This window comes from Amphiprion ocellaris, chromosome 17 (genome assembly GCF_022539595.1).
Source record: "Amphiprion ocellaris isolate individual 3 ecotype Okinawa chromosome 17, ASM2253959v1, whole genome shotgun sequence".
Classification (NCBI taxonomy): Eukaryota; Metazoa; Chordata; class Actinopteri; family Pomacentridae; genus Amphiprion; species Amphiprion ocellaris.
In genome coordinates this window covers 28,166,149-28,190,193 of record NC_072782.1, presented here as the reverse complement: position 1 = coordinate 28,190,193, position 24,045 = coordinate 28,166,149, and the positions used below count along the sequence as shown (strand labels likewise).

The following is a 24,045-nucleotide window of genomic DNA, read 5'->3' as shown; positions in this document are numbered from 1 at the left end:
TCCCATCATTCGCTGAAATGGGACTCAGCAGTAGCTGGCAAGACCTGATCAAACATGCAAGTGTGAAGAACCCCGAAGCCCAGAACAGCAGTCACGGCAAGGCAGGGCCAAGCCAACAGGGCATCCCTCCCCCCGGGCCGTAGGAGCCACAGGGCGGCACCCCCAGAGAGCCACCGGGGCCACCGTGAACGACGCGAACCCGGAGAACAAGAGGGAGCAGCTACTGACACCCCCTGCGCGCCCAGACCGACCCAGGTGGCCCGGGGCACGAGGACCCACCCGCCACCCAAACCCTAACCCCGCCCACCCCAGTCCCCACCAAACCCCCCACCCCACCACCCGACCCGCCCACCCCCACCCCCTCCCCCTCCCCCGAGGGGGCCAACGGCCCCACACAGCCAGGAAGCCAGACACAGGGGCCGAGCGGCCCACCGAAGGGATGGCAACCAGCCCATCACAAGGCAGGCCACCACCGGGAGCCGGCCAGAGGAAATCGGAGCCGGGACCCGATGTGAGTCCAGAGGGTAAAAATGGACAGTGTGGTGGGGCCCGGCGACGCCGACAGGGAGGCACCCCGCATACCCCCCGCACCAGGCCCCAGGTGAGCGCAGTACACCCAGGGCCCCCACTCCCCGCAATGCGCCCTGACAACCCACCAGGACAGAGCCACCACATGCCACCAGCCCGCAGTACAGCTACAGCGCCCACCAGGACGGCCAATCCAGCCCCCGCAGCCCACCAAGAGCCATCGCACCTGCCCGGACCCGTCGGGCACGCAGGAGAACCCCCCCCGACCACAGCCCCCAGGTCCCGGGGACCCCCCAGCCACAGCAACACGGATGATGGTCCACCCCCGCCACACCATAGCTATAAGGGGGCCGGGTCCCACCAGTGAGGCCATATTAGTGAGATCCCCCCATTACTCCCTGTTAATATGTCTCCCGATCCCAGACTGGAGACATTATCCCTGCACCGTGATAGTGTAACCCTGAGTGTCATGTGGTGCATTAAAAGTGGGGAGGCTGGGCGAGGCGTCCAGGGGGCGGGCCAGAGGACCACAGAGGATGGCTACTCTGCAGCCTACCCTGGCCCAAGTTCCCCGAGCCGTCCCAGACCTACCCCCAAGGTGTGAGTGTATGTGGTGCATTAAAAAGAAATTAGAGAGCAGGGGAGGCAAGCAAGAGGGTGATGGGGAAGAGACAAGGCCGTAGAGCCCTGCCATCCGCCCCACCACAGAGCCCATCATTCCTGCCCCCACCTGCTCTCGGGGCCCTAGCTGTTGTGTCCCTATATGTGCCTAAGACTAACTATATACAGTGACGTGTGGAGTGTGTGAAGTGCACAGTAAGAGGCAGTCTGGTGTGGATCCGGCCCATGAGGAGAGAGCAGCGGGGGAGACAGGTAGTAAGACCACCGGTACTGAATTTGGGTTTTTTTGACAAGAATTTAAAAAATAAAAAGACTCATGTCAAAGGGAAAACAGATTTCGACAACATAATGCCAATAATTAAAAATATATATTGGGAATTTAATGATTGCACAAGTATTCACTCCCTTCAACGCAGTATTTAGTAGACGCACCATTACAGCCTTTTAGGGCCTCCTGCCAAGAAGCATTCCCAACTTATGATGCTGCAACCACCATGCTTCATGTCATGATGTTGCTACCACCATGCTTTACAGTGGGGATAGTGTGTTTGCAATGAAAGGTTTGGCCTTTGCCAAACATAACATCCTATCTGATGGCCAAAAAGTTCAATTTTGGTCTCATCAGACCAGGGAATCTTCTTCTAGTTGACTTCAGAGTTTTTTCAACGTCTTTCTCTTTGCTACTCTCCCATAAAGCATAAACAGTTGCTGTATCCACTATGTCAGTTGCAGGAGCTTGTAACTCCTTCTTGAGGAGTCATAGGTGCAATAGAAAGGGAAAACTTCAATGGAGGCTGAGTATTTTTTATAGGCACTCTGTGTTGGCTGCTCACCTGGATTAAAACAGGTTAATTTTCGAAAGTCAAGATTGTATTTGGTGGTCATCAGTATCAAAGTAAACCTTTAGGACCAAAACACATGGCATATGAGCTGGGTGGAGCCCCTATTCTTCTTCTATATGGGCAAAATTCAAATGAACTGTGACTTTTCGTAGAGGACAAAATTGGGGGGAAAAAAAATCCCCATGGTGACCATTAAGAGTATTTTTTTTTTTTTTTTTATCATAACAAAATGTTAATGGCAGCTCCTTTATTTTGCATCAGTCAGGATATGCGGTTCAAGTGCAGCACCTACATTAGTCTAATGAAGCGAAGCTGGTCCAGGCAGCCGACTGGAGTCTGCTATAGTCACATAACACTCCTCAGTACATCATAAAGACCAGTCCTCCTATACACTGGACGTTCCACAAGCTTTGCCTTCATTTTCCATCCTTTCAAATATGCATTTCATTCTAATGGACCAAACAATAGCTGTACAATCCATACCACTCACTTTCCCAGATGAAGGAAGTGTGGATTCATGTGGTTCCTGGTCTTCTTTTGACTGTCTTTTTACTGCAACCCAGGCCCAGTGCACCCTTTTATAGCACGGTGGTGTATTTAAATATTCTTTTTCAGGGTGCAAGCTACATATTTTCATGGTAACTTCTGACTAGACCTGTCATAAGTGTTGCACAATTGCCTGATCACACTTGGAGTTGACGTAAGGTTCCAGTCATTAGAATAGTTTACATTCATCTGTATATGCACAGTTGTATGGAACTAACAGACTTCTGCATCTATTTCTGCTGCTTCTGCTGTGGTTTAATGGCACTAACTGTTCATCTCATGGAGCTTAACTTATAGTATTTGAGAGACTTTAATTGAAAATCTATTGATAATTAACGTAATGGATTTAGTTGATTCACTTTAAATCAAATGAGGATGTGCAGCACAATAGTGGAAGGCACAATCTAAAGCTAATAGAGACAGTTACACCTTTCCTTGCACTTATTTGTACGCCAAATGTCAACAAAAAATTCATCATTATGACAGCCTCATTTCTGACTAAACTTGTGTGTTCATGCTATTGAAGTTCTGATAAAATGGAAACTTAAACGTCCCAGAAAATGGCAACTTTCTGGCAAAACATGCATCTTCATTGGTGACCTTTAACACCTTTAGAGACTCTGATTGGAGCCCAGTTTGAACAACAAGCTGGCAGATTGACTGTCTTCTGACTCACAGTGTGAGGGAGGAAACGCCCAATTATTTCCTGAACCATCAATAATTAGCTGTTGGATAATCAAATGGATGTTTGGATGGCTGTCAGAAGAGACCATAATGTCCAAATTCTTCTTGCTTTCTCTTCCAAGTGGAATGGTAAACTGCTCTAATGTTTTTCTTTCCTTTGACAACATTTTTGAGAATGTAGTCATATTGTTTCCATAAAACTTTATTGGATTTGTCAACAGGCAAACCTGACGGAGGGTTCGGTGTTCATGTTGATGTGTTGGTGGCTGGTTTTAGCCATCAGAGTTCTATTTTTTTTAATTAAAGGGTGATTAAATGTGAAAAGGTGGTGCTAACATAACATACAAAACAAACAACATTAATTAAGTTGAATAGAGACTTACAAGTCATCACGTTTTTTAACATTTCCACATTTCTCCTTGTTCTAGCTGCTCACACATTTGCTTCCACTTTAGATTCCTCCCTGTTAATCTCATGGTGATGATGATGAATCTGTTAATCTGATCGGTACGTCCACAATGAGCCTCATTCTGCCATCCTGTGCCGTACATCTGGCTTTGTTATGACGGTAGTTTCACAAAATATAGTTCTTAAAATGCATCCACTGACATGTTTCTGGGATCTTTGCATGTCTGAAATGGAAACACATTCAAGGATCTACAGTTAGAAACAAAGGAGAAGCAAAGCTGGTCTGAATTTACATTTTTGCGTCTATAGAAAAACGTCTAAAACAATCAGTGAGGATCTGCTTCTCTTCAGTAGTGTTCAGCTAGAGGAGCTACTACAATCCTGAATATGAAAACAAAGGGAAAATCAGGCCATGCCGTGCCATGCCAGCTCCACCGCTCGCACACTTTCTCCATCAGTATGATGCTGGGATGCCTTTGTGATGATGCAGAAGACAGAAACTGCTGTTTTGTATTGTAGATTGTTTGCAGGAACAAGCTGCAACAGATCGGTCTTAATAGTGAAATCTCCTTTAGCTGACTGCACCTCTTTCTGATTATGGATCTCTCTCTGTGTTCATGTGTTTGTGTATATCTGTTTCTCTTTATTGTGACTGAATGTATCTCCTCTGGCTGTATATGTCTGCCTGTGTTTTCAGGTCGCTGTGTTCTTCTATCTGTTAGTTTCACTCTGTTCTCATTGTGTCCAAATATGTCTAGTTGGCATCCAGATGCGTAGGTTCCACCATTTTAATATAGTGTTCAAACCCTAGTGTGCAATTATTTTCCATTTAGTTGGAAATACATTGGGTTACACTGTGGCTTGGTGGTTAGTACTACTGCCTTGCAGCTAGAAGATCCCTGCCTTCCTGGGATCTTCTGCATGAAGTTTACATGTTCTGCCTGTGTGGGTTTTCCCCGAATACTACGGCTTCCTCTCACAGTCCAAAAACATGCTGAGGTGAATTGGTGATTTTCAATTGTCCGTAGCTGTGAATGTGAGTGTGATTGTTTGTCTGTATATGTAGCCCTGTGATAGACTGGTGAGCTAAACAAGGTGTCCCCTGCCTAGACCCTGAGTCAGCTGGGATAGACACCAGCCCCCTGCAACTCTAATGAGCATTAAGGGGAATATAGATAATGGATGGATGGAAGTACATTGGGTATTTTATATCTAGAATCATTGTAAATTAGGTATCTTCTTGGGTTTTGGGTCTTCTGGTTGGACAAAACAAACAATTTAAAGACTATCCTGGTAGAAACATTAATTTGCCAACTGTGTAGTTCATTATATCGAATTCTCATGAAGAAATTTCATCCACTGTTTAGCGCACTACAAAACATGACAAGACACCCTTGATTGTAAACTCAATTTCTGGTCAAATGAGATGTACAATGCAAATGTCTTTTTTTAAGCTAAGCAACTAACTATTTGGAAAAGAACTCATCAGATTTGCTGCAGAAAGTTCTTATTCTCATAAATGGTGCAACTATAAATACTGTTACATCCACTGTGGGCACATTTGTCAGAGGAAGAGCATGACGGAGCTTTTGTTTGATTGTTTTGCTACCCTGAACTCTTCCCTGGTAGAAACATTCGTTCACCTGCTATTTAATCCACTGTATTTGAATCTCAGCTAGAAAATTTCATCCACTATTTAGTGCACCACAAAACATGATGAAACACACTAGAAATGAGTGTACAGAAGTGGTAACCCTGCATCGGTCGACTTAAGCCTTAAGGGTACTTCCTTGTGGGTGGACCACTGGCTGCTGCTTTAAAAATGATTTAAATATACATATTTGACTGTTTTGTAAGAGCAACATTCATCCACAATAGCTAATGATTAGTGTAGTTACAGCCTCATCATGCTGGTGTAGATGGATCCAGTAGAACTCAATTATGCAGAAAATACAATTACACGTGCACACAATTGTTTTTATTTCAACGTTGCAGAAAAATATTTCCATCACAATCCAAGAATAGCAGTGTTGTTGTGTCCAAGGCCTCAAATGTGGTGCAGATGTTCTGGAATTTGTTTATGTGACTCAGATAATTACAAATATCCGGAACATAATTATGTTTCAGCGTTATGTCCAAGTAGCGTCCGAAGTGCATCAGCTGCTTTCTGCACTTGTAGGTCGAAAATACAACGTAGTGCATGAGTAAGAGCACACTTTGAACACAATTTTGGTGTTGAGGAATATAAAAATTAACTGATAATTGCCAATTATCATGTAAGAAGAAGTAAAATGAAGGATAGAACGATTTTGCACACCGTCCTGTTTTTCTTACAGTCTGTTTCTCATTAAATCCGCCCAAACCAGACCTGTGGAGGTGCAGTTGCCTCGTCTCTGGTTCTCCTCACGTTTGGAGGAAAAAAAGTAAATAAAACAACAGAACTACATTAACACGACCGATTTCTCCTCCGCTAAGGTCTGCTGCTGTCGTCTTTGAAGCGCAGCGTTTCTGACTGTGGGGCCTGGTTGTCGGGGTTTCCTGACTTTGATGCATGTCCTGTCCGGGGCCTCCCTTCACAGGTGCTCTCTTTGGAGACACCAACCATTTAATCTGCAGCTCTTCCAATGTGCACTAAGATGTTAAACACTCCTGGAGGTCAGGGACCTTAGCTAAACACACAATTATGAAGCCAGAACTATGAACTTCGGAGTAGAGTTGATGGTTTCAAACTCTCAAAATCAACATGAGCCACATTATTCAGAACTGCAGGGTTTTCTTTGCAGCTTCTGAAATGTGAGGATGTGCTGCCTTTCATTGATTTGCTTGATTTTAAACGAAAATCTCATATCTTTGGTCGATTTTTAATCAACCAAGTTGTGCAGTGTGCAGCTTTTAATGGCTATTATCTTGTTTTAGCTAGACAGCGAATTAATTGGAAAAATACTTAACAGCATTCTTGCAGAAGCTCTTAAATGATGCAACTTCAGATCTGTTCCATCCACTGTGGGCATGTTTGTCAGAAACAGCGAGAGAGAAAGAACATGACAGAGCTTGTGTTTGATTTTTTTTTTTTTTTACCCCGAACGTCACCAGACGACTGAATCCAGTTTAGTCCTGAGGTTATGAACTGAAAATGTAAAATATCTCCAACACAGTAGATGATTGGCCCATGTTGGGTAGTTTTATAAGTGTTGAATATATGTTTGAGTCCAAAACAATGAGAAGAGAAAATATCTTCAATGCATTTTCAATACATTTTGCCAAATTAGCTTCATTGAAAGTGCAACAGGAAACTCATTGGGGGACAGTTCATGCATTCAACTGTTGCTTTGCAGTAAGATGACACACTGCAACAGAAATATGTGAGAACAAGAACAAAGAGAAGAAAGCAGGATGCGCAACTAATTTCTTGCACAAGACAGTATAATGGGGGGAGTTAATATGAAATCAATCCTCTCCAATCCCTCTGGTCGGATGAATTCTGGAGCTAAAAAAACATTTTTGTGGTGTTTGCATGATGCATCAAAGACTCAGCAAAGGTCACGCAACACTCCAAACAAACTATTCCCTAATTAGAACACAAGGACGAAGAAACACACTTTATCCTGGAATGCCTTTTTATGTTTTTCTACCAACAGGACAGTTCTGCACAGTGTCAGGCTTTTCTTTCATCGCCATAAATTTATCATCCACTCGAGGTTCATAACTGCTTCCAATATAAAATAATTACAGACGAGTCCCTCCAATCTTGGAGCACAAGAGGAAGAGGGTTGTTAAGAGCGGGAGAAGCTCAGATAAAAGAGAAGGAGGATTTAGGGACAAAGATGGAAACAGAGAAAAGGGAAAAAGTCTTCCCCTGATTGTTTCTCTCTCTTTGTAACTAAGCAGTGCAGAACCCAACATGCTCATACTAATAATTTTCCTCTGCAGAACTGTAATTTAGAACGCTGTATGCGCGTTGCAAGGATAAATCAGACGTGGTTAAATGCCAGGTGATGGAAAGTTGTCGCTGGAGCGCTTCATCAGCAGAATCTGCTCACTGCAGGTCCCAGCGGTTGAAGTTCTGTGACGTTTCCGGTGCAGATGTCTCTGGAAGACATTATGCGGCGGCGAGGAGGACAAAGATGTGCTGGGAAGTTGTTTAGAATGAAAAAGATTTCCCCTCTGCCCATCTGCCCTGCAGTTTTAAAGCCCCCACAGTGGTTCTTTTCCCCCCAAATCAACCTCCCTCTGCTGCACTTTATTTATATCTCTGTTTATGCTGCACCACCTCTCATTTTGTTCGTAATAGACATGAAGTCATGCTTACTGCGACTAGGAGCCATTTCTGACTTTCATGCAGAGGAGGTCCCCAACACCATCACGTAAATCAAGCGAAACCTCAGAGAATCCGCGGTGAATATTTCCTCTTGAATGTTCTCTCAGCTGTGGTTGTTTCACTCGATCTGGGCACTGTGGCTTCCCCTCCTCTAACTCCCCACCGAGATCTTTTTTCTTTCTCTCTCCTAGTGTAAAACCAAAAATCCATCCATGTGTGAAAGCAGTGAGGATTCCCTCACATCGTGTTCGTCCCCAGTGAGTTACTCACTCAAGCACATTTCCAGTTGCCCGTGATGCTGCGGTTGGAGTTTTGTGCCAGTATCTCGCTGCGATCAGATCGTTCTCAACTCCAGTCTACTTTGGTTAGAGTTGGCGAACCGTTCTGGCATTCATGAGTTTAAGTCATCTGACATTTTGTGGGTGCAAAAAATAGATTTTGGGTTGGCTTGAATGTCAAATGTGACTGCTTCACAGCTGCTACTCTCAGTTCTGTGTTGGTTTAATCTTTCCCAACATCCTCCCACCCTGAGGGGCTAAAGGGCTGGGCTGCAGAGTCTACATGAGCCAGATTACATGTATTAAATCATGGAAGATGTGTGGCTGCTGGGTGGTAGCTGGTAGGTGTGTGGGTGTGTCTGCTGCTGGCTGGATCAGCCTCCTGAGCTGAGGTCTGCTGTGGGTACAACAGAGCCGAGGTGCAGACGGACCTGCAGAGTCTCCTGCAGTCATGCTCCACCATGTTGGATGGTACCTGCTGCTGGGATGTCTGCTGCTGGATTTAAAGGGGTTGCATGTGCAGGGTCAAAGACGGCGGAATGGAAAGGTAGTCCACAGATGTTACCTTTTACTTTAGATTCTTCTGCGCTGATGCAAACTGTAGTAGTGTGTAATACTGTGAATACAGCTGAGCAGTGGTGGAGGTTTTACTGGATTTTACTCGGCTTAGGATGTGTTGGTTCTGAGGCTGAAAGTACAAATCTGCACCTGATGTGGTTTTAAACTTTGAATCCGCCTCAGAAATACCCTGAAGATGCGCCTGTGTGCAAAGATGGAAAACCTTATCAGTGTTAGTCTTTAAAACAAATACAACAAAAGCATATAAATGTCGTGCTTTGTTCACATTTTTGCATTAGTTTTCATGCAAAGATGATCAGTTTCACCGTTATCTCCAAATCTGGTGGCTTTAATTCTATTAAAATAATGAAAGAATAAATTAGAATTTGAGAACATAACCAGCTAAATGGAAAAATAGTAAATTTAATTCATGCTGTTGCTTTAAGGCTGAGATTGATTTCATTGCTGGCTAATATGGACACTGCTTGCATAGTTAATACTGTACACATAGGATGCATGGTTTTACTCAGAGGCAAAACAGGATTTGCAACTATCTACTTGTGATATTAGCAAATACGATGCATATTATTTCAAATTCTATTACGTAACCACATCTTTTCGTCTTGAAAAATTTGAAAAACTGAGCAGAAATGAGAAAATCCTGCAAAATGTTGGGTACGTGTGTTTTTTTAAATGATGTTTTGACCTTGAAACCTTCATCATATATAAGTTATTCAGTTGTATACATGTATTTGACCCCAGTGTGCTGAATTTATTGGATCCATCTCAGTCAGAATTTGTAAGAAGTTCTCATTGCTGCAGAGCACATTTCCACTTGTTGGGTAAACCTATGGTGCTATTTGTATTTCTTTCTAGTGGATAGCACTTTTGCTCATTGGCTGTTTAAAATATGCTGCATAAACGATGGCGCCTTGACTTGACCATTGACTTTTGATGACTTCTGGGTGTCCCTGTTTTTAAAAATGCTATATAAAGAAAATTATCACATTATTAGAAGTAGAATTAGCGTTGTTGGTGGTGAACACACACTTGTTTCTGTTTCCGCTATTCAAAACTTCCATTAGACCGATGCAACTTATTCTGGAGGGGTCGCTCATCTGCATCTGTAGGAACAATTTAAGTGGAAAACAGCTCGTTTTGTCGTATGCGAAACGTTCAGATCTTTCCTCTTGCTCTCTCCTACATTCTTGGTGATCTTATTGTGTATCCCAGGACCACCACTGGTGAACTGTTGGACGCTTTGATCCCGACTAACGGTGGCCTTGCTAACATGGGTGGTCCTGCTGGAAGTAAAACCCCAGACCGCGATGGTGTTAATGCCACACTTGACCTGCTGAGCCACTGAGCTGCACAATAGAGTCACACGCTAAGTTGTGTGCACATGACAATGCTGATGAACACACACGAGTGTTAGCATGCATGTTTATAGCAATAAAGTCTTATATTACGGTGTTTCTTGTCCTTATCGCCTCAGACAGGGTAGGTGTTCATACTGCAGACACACAGCCGACCTCCCTGTTGGTGTTTTTGCATAAATAATTACATAAATAAAAGTTATCATGACTCTTGGATCCGGTTTATCAGTGTGCAGCGTTCCCATCTTCATTCCTGAAACATCAGACCACTGTCATCGTGAATCTTTACAGAATAAACTGCCTTCTCGTGTTTGCAAGACCCAGCCAGTCTGAGAGCATCTGCATACCTGTGTCTTGGTGAGATTTACGGACCTTGCCGTTTGATTAGCGCTTTGTAGGAGCAAGTGTTCTTTGTCTGTGTGTGTGTGTGGGTGTGTGTGTTGATGATAACAGTGTAGCCTGCAGCGCTGTGTCAGACTGTGAGGCCTCCATAGATTTCTCATTGCTCATAACTGAGAATCTGTCAGCTCCATGTGCAGACCGACTCTTGTGCTGATGGAGGGGCACAGTGATTAGTAATAACCATTAATCTCAGTCCAGGTGTGTCCTGACAACATCTGCCCCAGCCAACATTTACAAGTATTCGTCGAGAGTTTGACAGAAGTTGAATCTTTGTTTTGTATCGGCATCGAGAATCAGCACTCGTAAATACTTTGTTGTCATAGAGCTGATGCGATTGCACAGATTCTCCCGGCAGCTCCGTGTCCTGCCAACTGCACTGTCACACTATGATACTGTAACTGAGACAATAATACAGTAAGACAATGTGATGGATTGGAAGGATTCAAGTCCCAGCAGGTTGGAGGCTTGAAGGTTGGAAGAGCTCATTGAAAAACAAATGTAGAGACACTGATACGCTTTTAATACATGAGGGAGTCCCATTCACTTCTATTTGCTGTTTTCATTTGTATTAATGCAAATGTTAATATGTCTCACTGTCTAATAAATTAGCTACTTTTCAGTTCATTTGGCATTACAGTATGGATTATTTGCAATGCAATAGTGTGGATCATTTAGTCAAATGCTATTTATACAAAAGAAAATGATCTACTTAGTGGTCATTCACAACCTCATCTCAAATTATTAGCTATTATTAAATCAAAAAGCCCAAATAGTACGTCCAAAACGAAGGTTTTTACCACAATAAACTGTCTTCCAGGGCCCTGAAAACACATGAGTATGAAAGCTTTCAGTTTAAATAAAGCAAAAAAACTCAAGAGTTGTCATCTGGCAGGAGTAATAAGGAAGCCTTATATCAGCTTGTAAAATCGTTCTTTATGTTCATCAGCCTCCAGCCACTGACAAACGCTGAACTTTTTGATATCCTGGCTGTCATTTGTTCATCTGCAGTATCAGGCCAAGATTATTACGTCCTCACATTGTGCCAGCGCTGCACATTTCCACTGACAGTAGAAGCATGGTTCAGATACGAAGGCATTAAAACACACAGTGTGAGCAGAAACATGCTTGCTTGCTTGAGCCTGCTACTACAGAGCCTTTAGAAGAGATAGCGAATGTAAACACCGAGCTGTAGAGGCTCAGAGAGTTCTTTGCTGGGATTATTAGAGTTCAGTTTGACAGGATAACTACTAGATTCGTGCTGCGCCACGTTTGCTGTGTAGACTATTGTTAAAACTGCTGTTTTCAAATTGATGACTCAGGGTTTTGTCCTAAAGATTGACCCTTAACACTGGTTTGATCTCATGTTGGAATATTTAACGGGATGTTAATGATACTAAAAGACAGATTCCCTCCTAAAAACAACCCATCAGTTTAATTCTCTGTGGCTAACCATCTTCACTACTACACTGGTGACTTATAGGTTTTAGAGGTGTGGTGGTGATCTGAAGATTGGCAGTTTGATTCCCGGTCTGATGGTCCACATGTTAGTATGTCCAACATTTACTCCAAACTTTTACCCCAACTGCTTAATAGGACATTTTGATGGCCAACACATCAAACTGCAAGTTGTACTCTGCACCTTTCGGTCTAAATTTGTGCGAATGTGTGAATATAATGAGAACATGCAATGCAAAACAGCGCTTTACTCTCCTTAATAAATAAAGATTTTTTATAAAAACATATTTATCTACCAGTGATATCAACTGTCTAACCATAAATCAGTTTCTTGACAGTGTGAATACAGGTTAAAAGACAAACCAACACACTGTGCACTACGTTATACAACTAAACTGCATTCTCAATTACGATTTGAAGGGAACGTCATCTAGTTTTTTAAATAAACGTATTTGGATACTTGTGGCATGGTGAGAAAGGCAGCAAGTTTGAAAGAGCGACAGAGTCCACATTAGGAAGCAACAGGAGTGGATGGAGGCATAAATCAGCAACTGGACTTTCACCAACTTTGTGTCCATTGATGGACGACAGACCATTAGTGGTTTTTTATTTTGAGGTTTCACTCAACTATCAATCTTTTTTAGTCTATTTTACATGTTGAAAGCTTGGTTAAGGTTAGACACCAACATTCCTTGGCTAAGGTTTGGAAGAATGTCATGGTTCGGGTTAAAATATGAACATCCCCCTTTAATATATGATTGGTTGGTTGAAAAGGAGCAAAAGTGAAGCTGTAAAATACATGGCAAAGGTGCATCATGTTGAAATGTATTTGTGGTATGTTACCAACAAATGTGACCCAGCAGAAAACACATATCCCTCAAACTGTAACTGAGACTGCAGTTTAGTTGTATAGGATCGTAATTTTGTGGAGTCAGTGTTGAACATAAAATGTATTAGTAAGATGTTGTACCACCATTCCACTAGAACAGCCTCAGTGCTCCGTACATTGATCCTCCAAGTTTCTGAAACCCTACTGGAAGGATAAACACCGTCCTTCCAAAAGATGTACCTTCGTCTTGTGTTTTGATGCTGGTGAAGAGCACTGTCAGGAATCCCTTCAAAAGACCAAAACCAACAATGCTTCGGTACAGCTTTTAGTGCTTTCTGACCCCCGCTTGTGGCACTCATCCCTCATCCCCTCATCCCCCCCGTTTCCTTAAAGACATAAATCTGTAAAAATTGGCCATAAATATGGAATTTCACAGGGCATTTTATTATTTTTTGCAAATGTTAGTCAAACTGGCAAGACTACTTACTTTATCTGTTACTGCTGATTGTAGTGAAGGGATATGTTAACTTGTGCAAAACTGATACTCATAGATTTTTTTCTTTTTTTTTTACTGTATGGACAATAACTGTAGGTTGGTTTTGTTCTTTTAATGGGATTTGTTTGCAAGAAGAAATGCATATAACGTTGGAAGCCTTGCCAGTTAATACAGATGCATAAATCTAGGTTTAATTGGACTTTCACTCCTTAAATTTACTATATAATTTGTTTACTGTTTCAGTTGAGTGTCCTGATGTTGAGTTAACATTGTGCCATAAAAATTCCACAATGAAATGAAAGAAAAAGTAGATTCCATGTGGATAGAACTGACAATATTGTTCAAAATTGTAATTTACTAGTAAGGAAATGATTGAGTGAACATACTCATAATACAAATCTCTGTAATCTGTATATGATCCCACTTGACCAGGAGAGGTTGGCCATACACTTAAATATGGATGTTTCACTGAGTTTACAGTCCTTTGATGAAAACTTGCGGCATTAGATAACTGTCGGCTCCTGACTGACTGGCCGCTGTATCGTGGTGCTCCGACTGAGTATGGTCTGGGCTGTCGTTCATGGAGATATCTGACAGACTGGAGGGGAGATAAGCTGAGGGGATGGTGTTGACCAGAGGAGATCCAGTGTCAGCCTATCAGTCGGGGCTGGTAGCCTGAATGTGGCCTGGGATAAGAGAAAGAAAGGCCCTTTGTTTTCAGCTGGGGCACCGTGTTGGTCTCCTGCCTATCTGAGACCCTCGCTGGCTGGGTTTCATCGCAGATACAGTGTTTAAAAGCAGACTATTGGCCTGCTTCTGGCTAATGTTTGGCCATATCATTTTTTCTGATAACACAATCAGAGCATGCTCAATTGATTTTTGCCTTGAAAAATATCTGTAACCAAAACGGAAACCTGAGCTCTCTTCTGTATTAACTAATCTAACTCATAAAATGTGTCTGGTTCCGTTTTATTCCACATATTTGATAGCCTTCCCTTCCTCCAGGTCTTATTCTTTTTCCCACAAAAACTTTGGTTTAGCTCTCAGACACTGATGCAAAGGTCAAAATTTTGAGTAAACCGCATGAACCAATGTCTGCTGTCTCCTGTCAAAGCAATTCAATTCAGTTTTACTTGGATAACGCCAATTCACAACATATGTTATCTCAAGGCCTTTCACATAGTGAGGTGAAGACCTTACAAAATTTATACAAAGAAAAACCCAACAAAATCAATGTTTACTTTGGATTCCCTTTGAGCACTCACTTGGAGACAGTAGGCAGGAAAGAAAAATGACCCTTTATAGGGAAGGATAAAACAAACGTCTGGTAGAACCAGGCTCAGGGAGGGCCACCATCTGCCTCGTCAAGTTGAGGTGAAGGTGGGAATAGCAAGATAGCATATGAAACAGAAAAGTAATACAAAAGCACACATTGTTGTTGGTGTAATGGTATTTCTTGGCACATATTAGAATCTTCACACCAATTTATAGTTCACCTAAACACCACAAATTCTAAGTTTGCCAAGAACCAAATGTATACATTTCCTGTGGCCTTTAAAATAGTATTTATTTAGATGGAATTACTCAGCTGTGATGTCATAAAACATGACAGCAGTTCGTGTTTTACATAGTAAGGTGAAGACCTTTCAAAATTTGTAGAGAAACCCAATAAAACCAGGTTTTCTTTAGAGTTCCTCTTGAGAATGAACAAGAAAACCTCCCCTTTACCGGGAAGAACAAAAAAACAAACCTCCAACAGAACCAGGGTCAGGTGTAGTGGCCATCTGCCTCGGCCGGTTGGGGTGAGGGTGGTGTGGGGATAGCAGATGTGAAACAGAAAGAACAATTAAAATAGTGTTTATTTTGCAGGATTAATATGGCTGAGATGTCAGAAAATATGACGATAGTTTACTCTAAATGCATGAACAGTCTGCAGACTTCTAACCCAACAAAGTAGCACTGTTGCATCTTTAAATCGACTGCCAGTGACAAAAAACAAGTTGACTTCAGTGACAGTACTCTAGTTTGCCCTCCTGTCTACTCTGTGTTTTTCAAGATCGAAAATGTTTGTCATCATCCAGTGAAACACTTATCACAGACATTCTGATTACAGATTCACACCCAGAAGGGCAACACATAAAGCCTAAAGTGTAGAAATGTATGAAAATGTTCTTGTTGAGTCATGGATCATCTCATCGATATCCCAAGAGGTTCAATTACAAGACCTCAGATGTCCTAAAAAATGCTGGCTGTTTTGGGACCAAAATAAATTACACATTGCATTAAGCACTTGAATAATTCCCTAATGAGAAATGGGTTCACAAAGCTCATGTGGTGTTTCATTTGGTTGGCAAATTGGTTAGGAATAATGCCTCCTTGTCCCCATACAGTTAGTTTTTACCTCAGTGCTATTTTCATGCTAATACTCTTGTTTAAACCTCTGATGTTACAAGAAAAAATGGGTAAATTACACACAAAAATGCAACTTAGACTTTTTCCATTGCTCTGCTGTAATTTACCTATCTACAGTAGACATATACACTCTGAAAGGTACAACTCTGCACTTTCATCCTCAGACCATGCACACCCATGCCTCTTTGTCTTCCTGTCCTCCTGCTCTCCATATGCCTCTCAGCTCCACTTTAGAGTGCTCCATTTCAGCCCGTTAGGGTCATCAAACAGAATTTATAGCCCTTCCCCTGAAAGGCCTCTCTCGCTACGCCACCGATCCCTGAGGCCCATCATTTTAGCGTGTTTTGCCGTGTATGTGTGTGTTGTGGCATGACCGGCCAGAGAAAATGTCTGGCCCGTTTGATGTGTTGTTAATTTGGAGTCTTTGCATCATCACCTCTGGATACCACAGAAACTGCTGTGTTTGTTTTGAGAGAAAGAAGCCACAAAGTGGGAGTCAGTAATGATAAGTTTACATTTTGACAACAGACCACGCTGATTTACAGCTAAATTTACAGTGAGAACATTTCGAGAACAAGCTCTAAAATATATAAACTCCCTCGAGGAGTCAAAGTGAGAGAGGAGGGAATGTCAGCAATTTGAACAGGATTGAAACTAGAGTCTATGAACAATTTTCAGGTTGTCTAATTTGTCCTGAACTATGCCAAGGCTCCTGAACAGGGAAATGATCCACTGTAGTGCTTTTAATAGAGGTAAAAGGTCTGCCAGACAGAACAGGTACAAAAAAGCAGCACACCTCCGTCTTGTCACGATTTATGTTAAACTTGTGAAAGAAGATCCAAATAGAGATAAGCAGAGATGCATGCTTTAACTTGAATATCAGCTGAGGGATAACAGATGTACAGGCTTTCAGGGACTGCACTAGAATTTGGTTGGTAGGGAATTTCCTTTCATAGTTTTGGAAAGCTTTATTGTCAGTATTTACAACACAACAGCAATGGAATCCCAACCACAGCATAGCAAAGATGCAAATGTGAACGTGATACCTGGCCTGCAGTAATAGTCAAAGAGCAAACAGAGTGCAGTCCTGAAAGGTTCACGAGTTTTCTCAAAGTTCTCAGCGGTGTGGCTTAGCAGGGAACTCAGTGCAAACCGCTGAAATGCTAATTAGAGACGTACCATTCAAGTGTTTTGAAAAGAAATGACAAAATCAGTAGTGGTGTGCCGTTTCTGATGGCAGATGGGTTAATGGTAACTGTTTTGAAAAGATGAGGAACTAATTGACTTGAAGGCAGATGAAATGAAACCAGATGTCAGGGAAGAGATGATGGGAAGAGAGTCTGAAGCAGTGTTTTGCTTTTTTCTTTCGTGGATACGGGTCTGTGGTTTGAGGCGAATTTAGGTCTTTAAGTAGGAATCGTGTCAAGACAACTTCAATATTTCTGGATTACATAACTTTTCTTCATTCACAATAAAATTTGATTTAATGTACACATGGCTTTAATTCCTTTCATCTTTTCAATCTTAAAATACTGTTATAGAATTTTCAGATGACATTTTGTCATATCATCTTCAGGTACACAGTCTATACTCTTAGTGTAGCACTACTTTATTTACTATTGATTGTCTAAGCGTAGCGGTTGCTAGTAATTTCAAAACTGCAATCCAAAGATGCTGGAAAGATGATGTTTGTCAGGATTTTTAATGCTCCTGAGACAGTCTACCACAGTAACGCAGAGCCACACAACACCCCATACATCTACTTACATCACAACATGATTCAAACCAGAAAACCGCTATAATAATGTCTGAGACATGGACCATGAATAATTCCTAATTCTTGTTTTTGTTTCTCAACAGAATGCATTCCTGCGACGGGGAAGTGCTCGAGGGGACGGGACGCTGCCTTCCAGACCCAATCGCAAAGGTTCAGCAGGTCGTGGGGACGTCTTTCTGGTGGACGAGGACACCGACTTGTTGGATCCAATCTTTCAAAATGGCGGCCAAGTGGACCCTCATCGGAAACCTACCAGAAATGGACCTAAGGGGAAGCCTGAGCTATCATCTAAAAATCAGGAGGAGAACATTACAACAGAGAAGAAGACAGATTCTGGTGGGAGGACTTCATCGCTGTTCCCTGGAAAACCTTCCAATGATATCATTGACTTAGACATCAGAAGTTCCTCTAAGAAACCCTCACTAGGGTCTCCTGTGCTTCCTAAGGCCCCTTCAGATCCCAGAACATCCACAGACCCCAACAAACCAAGAGAAGAGACCAGAACTGTTTCACCCACATCTCACATCATTGTTTCTGCTCCATCTGCAAAGGTGGAGGAAGGAAAACCCATCACCACAAAGATCCCCACACACTTTGAACAGCCAGACAATGATCACACTGGAATAGTCACTATTGTATCCAGAGATGGAGACCTAGTTCAGGGATCGGATGGTAAAATCTACCGGCTCCAGAGGGGACCACCAGGCAGAATGGGTCCTTCGGGGCAAGAGGTAAATGTTCTTAAAATCTTCTTGTTTCTTAGTTTTCTTGCTTTTGCATGGATCCAAGTGTAATCCATGCATATTTTACTAAATGACAGTAAAGAAAAGAACCTACGTAGCTCTGCCTGATGTACAAGGGTATTTCAGAAAGTTCTTAGCCTCACCACAATCTGTCACAGGAGAAGGATTGTTCTTGCATTTTTTCCCAACATAGTCTCCTTTAACTTCAGTGCACTTGTTCCACCAATGTGCAAGCTTCACAGAAGAAGCTCACATCTCGAGCCTCCAGATACTCCTCAACAGCATGCACCAACCTTATCATCACTCTAAAAATGGCGATCAAACAAGCAGTCAAATGTGGCTTTAAACTGTTTTTCCATACACCTTACTCACCCGACCTGCACCATCTGACTATATTGATATTGATTACCAAACCAAAGGCTTGTCCCTTTGTACTGATTTAACAGTAATTGGACGTATAATATCAGAGCCATGCGTTGTTAGATGAGATATAAGAAGAAGTTGGGATAAGCCATGTGAATAGAGAAAGTGTGACGACTGTTTATGCTTTACGGCTTACAAGAGCTGTTCTCCATCCGCTGCCATCTGACTCTGATCAGGGATGATTACACTGCTCAAACATATGTCCATCCACATGTCTTTGATGCCGTGATGTGAGCACTCAGAGAGCCGTGTTGTAAAGGAGCTTCAACAGTTTGTCATAGCATTAGTCATTATGACAATCTTCACCTCTGGCTACCAAATTGTCTGGTTGGTGTAGAGGAGGAGCGAAGTCAACTTAAGCCATCCAGTCGGAAGGCTTAGCTGGTTTAACAGGTGGGCCATTACAGGGGCTGCGGGGCAAACAGAACCAAAAGCACACAGCACATCTGGTTACATCTGGAGTCACGCTGCCATAAAATCCACAGGATCTCTCAGCACAATTACTGTGATTGGAGCCGGCTGTAGGGAACAGGAGGGAAGACGTCCTGTTGGCTTCTCTCTGCTCGTGTACAACATCTAAAGCCTGGCTGGCTTCTCTGGTTGTAGAATTGGTCCCTGCAAGTTATGTGTCAAACCTTATATTTTTGTAAAAAGCATGTCTCAGGGAAGTACATGCATTTCTATGACTTGTCCACAGAAAATAAGCTTTTCTGAGTATTGAAATGTGTATTGAAATCATAGGTGTAATACAATCGGAAATCAAAGTGACTAAAACAAGTATTTCATTCTGGTGTCACTCTTAATGTGTCACATTATGTTTTTATCTTGTTTTTGGCTTGTGTCGTCATCGTCGCTCGTTTTTCAGGCAACTACAAGTTTGCCTTGTAACATGTGATTCATGTTGTGAAAGGGTGTATTTTAAACAAAACCGTGATCTTTTAGTTGAAATAATAAGTAGTTTTGATACCTTTTTTTTTGAAAGAAAACAAAACTTAGACTAAATATCACAATAAAAACAGACATAAAGAAAACGGGGTACCATCATTTGTCCAGCCTCTTTATGAGGCTCAATTAAACTGGATGAATTTTGAGGCATTTTCACCAAAGAACACCTCGTCCTTATCAATATATTTAATGAGAATAACAACTGATTGAATATTTTGATAGCTTTAACCAACAGTATCAATCACTGCAGAAGTTGCAATAACTTCTTATTACAATATTATCAGTATATCGGCCTGATTCTACACTTTGCCTGATAAATAATAGATTATCAGCAGTAACTTTTATTGAAATGGACAAAGCCATGAGTTCACAGACTACAACTGAGATGTGTAAACTGGATTTCCTTGCCTGCTTTTAGTGATGAGCCATTGCATGAAGGTGATAGTACACTGCCAGATGTCCTGTTGTAGAAAATAATGGCCACAATTTTCTTTGCATCATCTATTCAAGACATGTTCTGTATTATTGATTGGTTATCCCAGTGTACCTCTGACTAGAGGTCGAATGACATGCTTGTTTTTTGTTTTTTTCAGGAGTGATGCCAATACTAATTATTAGTATTTAAAGAAAGCAGTAATAAGCAATATTTATATTTGGAGTAAAAATGCAAATCTTTGTATCAAGGCTAAGAATAACATAGACTATGACATGAAACCTATTAATGGCTGGGTCTTATTTATTTGTCTTTATTTTGAGAGGAATAGCTGCACCAGAACCAATACAGCAAAAAATAACAATGCAAGTGCCAAATACTGAATTTGATTATCGGCTATGCTGATATTCGGTCAACCCCTACTTCCAACTTCAATGGAAATATGTCAGATTATTCAGATTTTAAATAAGCTTGCTTCAGGGAATCACCAAACATGCAGAAAACTCGTCTTCTGTTTAAATGCATTGCAAGTTTTTTGGAGGATTTGCCACATATACAAATTTTTCCTGATCCCACAAGAACTACCAAAACAACATAGCTTGTAAAGGACACACAAAGTTCCAAGTGATTTAAATGTACACTTACTGCACCGTGTACCTAGACACCCTACTCTCTTAGCCTTTTATTGAAATGGGTTAGCCTTTCAACAGACCACAAACTGGTGTTTTACAAGAGCAGGTTTCTGCACGTTCCTGTGGTTGGTCATGTTGGAAGTCACTGTTTTTGCTTCTACAGTGTTGCAGAACTACACTTTGAACAATTAATTATTTGTGGGTTTTGGAAATGGTTCATAAATACTATTTTGTAACTTGAAAAATGCTTTATCCTCACAGTGTTCTTGTCTTCTGAATTTTATGAAGAGTTACTGTTTCCACAGGGCTGTCCGGGCGAGCCTGGCCTTCCCGGGTTTAAAGGTGATAAGGTAACACCAGCTTGTTTACAATGTAGTAATCTATGATGATGTGTTAACTCGGTCCACTCACCTCCTCGGGATTTATATTCACTCCTGTTCTGCACAGCTCTGAAATAACATCCGAGGTGGTATCTTGTTTTAAGGCTCCATTTGACCTCAGACAGTTTAATGCGTTCTGCTATAAACTCCTGTGTTCATGCCAGAACCCCAGTGTTATATCAAATCACTCCTATGATGTAATGTTACAAACAAGAACTGCTGTAATAGTGTCCCATGTGAACTGATTCGTCTTGCATAATGTACAACTTCCTTTTCAGGGGAAGACGGGCCCTGAAGGGCGTCCAGGGAAACAGGGGGAGTCGGGACTTCCTGGACCGCCGGGGTTACCCTCCCTGTACCTGTGGAAAAACACCGCTGAGGAATGGGCGGCATTCCAGGTACAATATACTTCTTTTATTCCTTAGTATATTTACAAGAGGCTGTGGTAAGTTCATGTCATCGTGTAGTCCTTCCACCTGCACATCTTTGGGCTTGAAAAAAGGCCATACAGTCATACTCAATCATATTTTGTGAAATCACGTTCTCAGAAACATCACTTAGTTTCATAATAGTTTAATGAAAGAGTGTTTTAATTTCTGCCATTCATTGTTATCTTTAGTGGCATGGGCCTTGAGATTGCATTATCAATTTGTCCGTTGGTTGACCAGGTTGTTGGTAGTAATTCGATCCGAGATCCATTTTGATTCTGAACTAAAATACATCAATATTGTTTCAAAAAAATGTAGTGAAAGTTGGTTCAGTTTCACCTGTGTAAAAAAAAAAAAAAAAAGTGTGTAAAAAGTCGCCAGCGAATAAAAATATTACATTTATCCATCATGTCTGTGAAGATTCTCAGTCATCTAGGTCATGATAATCGTAGGAGCTTCAGTAAAAAATCAGTTGGACTTCTCTTGAAGGTTGTTGGAGACGTTTCACCTTCATCCAAGAGTCTTCTTCAGTTCTAACTGACTGATGGGGAGTTACAGAATATATAGTCACTCCAGGTCACATAGCTACCCATTAACGACCCAGGACTCACATGCTTCCAGGTGTGAATTGTTGTGAAATCAGGTGGTCCACCACCAACGACAGCAATCATGGTGATGGAGCTGCCAGTTTACACAACAAAGGATGTGAATCTGCCAAGTCAGGAGTGACCAAGACCTTAACGATGACGAAACTTTCCGGGGAGAGACCTTATCACTGCATTAGAGGTGCAAACCCCAGCCTCTGTTTAGAGATGGCTGTTCCAATTTGATATAGATGGCTTCCTTAAGCCCGGGACTAACTACTAACATAATAATTTTATGTCTTAATTGTTGTAATCTGAATGTAAAAGTTGGATGTAACCTCCATGTGTAAAAGTGAAGCCAGTTAGGAAAGGCCGTAAACCTGCCTTCTATCTAACAGACAATAAGGGGCGACTTCTCTGGCTGCAAGAAGAAGTCCGATTGCATAGAAGTCTATGCGAAAAGGACCCATTTCTTCCTGCGTTTGTTACCTCTGTAAACATTCGTCTAATGAGTTAATGGTCTAAATATGTAGTTTGAAGTCATCTTCAAGACAGCATCATGTTCTTTTAGTAAATTATGGTCACATTTAGAGTAAATCGCATCATAACACAGGGTATGTTTTTGTGTGGTGCTATCTCATGATTGAGAATTTGCTACCATAGGGGTATAAATCATGTCCTCATGTTCTCAGTCAGATCCGCTCTAATTAATAGCATCTAATTTCAAAAAGATTTAAAATGACAATGGCCAACATCCCAAACTCAAGGCTTCAGAACTGTAGTGGATAAACCAGTGGATGAGGTCACGGTGGCTACATTCGTCTATTATATACTGTTAACAGTTGATCAGCAAATGTTAGCATATAACATGCTAAACATTAGCAGTATGATGACACCTGAATTAGGTGACAAAATCCAGCTACTATTCCTTATTTGGGGCTATCATGCTAACAAGATATTACATTTCTTAAAGTAAATTTTGGAGCAGCTAGAAGACATCTTCTGAAGTAGGCTAAGTTTTTCCTCTGGCTTTGGTGTTTGGGCTTTATAGGCAGCTTTCCACAGCAGGAACTCAGAGTATTTCAGGAAAGGCCACAAAGTCAGCCCTTTCTGTTTCCATTGTGGTGTAGGATCTTACCGCTTTGCTGCTTTTTGCTACTGGACATAACTCCAGTTCTATGAGCACGTAGGGGACAGAATAAATGAGGCTTGTTATGTTAGCCTATGGGGTGAATTTTACTCTGTTGCTGGTGTTGTTTGAGAAGAGAAAACTGCAGCTTGACTTTGAGAGGTGCTTGTTGTCCTTCCAAGCCTATTACAAGCTTGAAAGAGGTTCTACAGGTGCACTCACGTTCAAGCTGCTGTAAAACGGCCAGTAAGTCCTTTTTGTTATAGCGGGCTGATCCAGATACGTGAAGGACTTCGACTGATCTCATTACTGAAAGCAGAGAGTTGAAACTGATACCTTTCATTTTAATCTAAATCCTGGTAAGCTAACAGGATTCTTAGTGTTCTTTCAAAGTGAAAGCCATCCAGAGCTTAAGAGACGTTTTTTCTTCTCTCCTTTAGTGCTCAGATAATTCATTGTCAGGACATCAAATGATCCTCCGTCGTACCTGGACCCATAAGATCCCCAGACTATCTGTAGAACCTCTGACCCTGCAGTTATTGTGCGTGCAAGCCGATGCTCCGTCCTCATCTGTTTAATCTCCCTGCATCGGCCACAGCTGTACGTTGTATAATACTCACTCACACAGTATGTCAGCATGATGGAGGACTTCAAGTCTGTTATTGAAAGAAGATGGCAGAAATAAAAGTCTGCTCATGTTCTGTGGAGGGGATTTGTTACTGTGTGTGCTTTGAACTTTATGTGGACGACCTGTGGAGGCCATTTATATGCGGACATTCATCCTGAGTAAGGGTCAGCGATAAAGCAAAGAAGCATTT

At 41.8% G+C, this 24,045-nt stretch overlaps 1 protein-coding gene across 3 annotated transcripts in view; it reads left to right on the top strand.

Moving 5' to 3' along the window:
* si:ch211-196i2.1 (collagen alpha-1(I) chain) overlaps positions 1 to 24,045 on the top strand; it is a 139,895-nt gene that overhangs the window by 52,064 nt on the left and 63,786 nt on the right. The window contains exons 1-4 of one of the 3 annotated variants that reach the window (XM_035957792.2): positions 8,601 to 8,772; positions 17,614 to 18,261; positions 21,012 to 21,056; positions 21,365 to 21,484. In XM_035957792.2, the coding sequence (XP_035813685.2) occupies positions 8,677 to 8,772; positions 17,614 to 18,261; positions 21,012 to 21,056; positions 21,365 to 21,484 (909 nt within the window). In that variant the 5' untranslated portion in view covers positions 8,601 to 8,676. Of the gene's footprint in view, positions 1 to 8,600; positions 8,773 to 17,613; positions 18,262 to 21,011; positions 21,057 to 21,364; positions 21,485 to 24,045 lie in introns of those variants that run through there. The other 2 variants (XM_055019253.1, XM_035957793.2) reach the window with 2 other exon arrangements.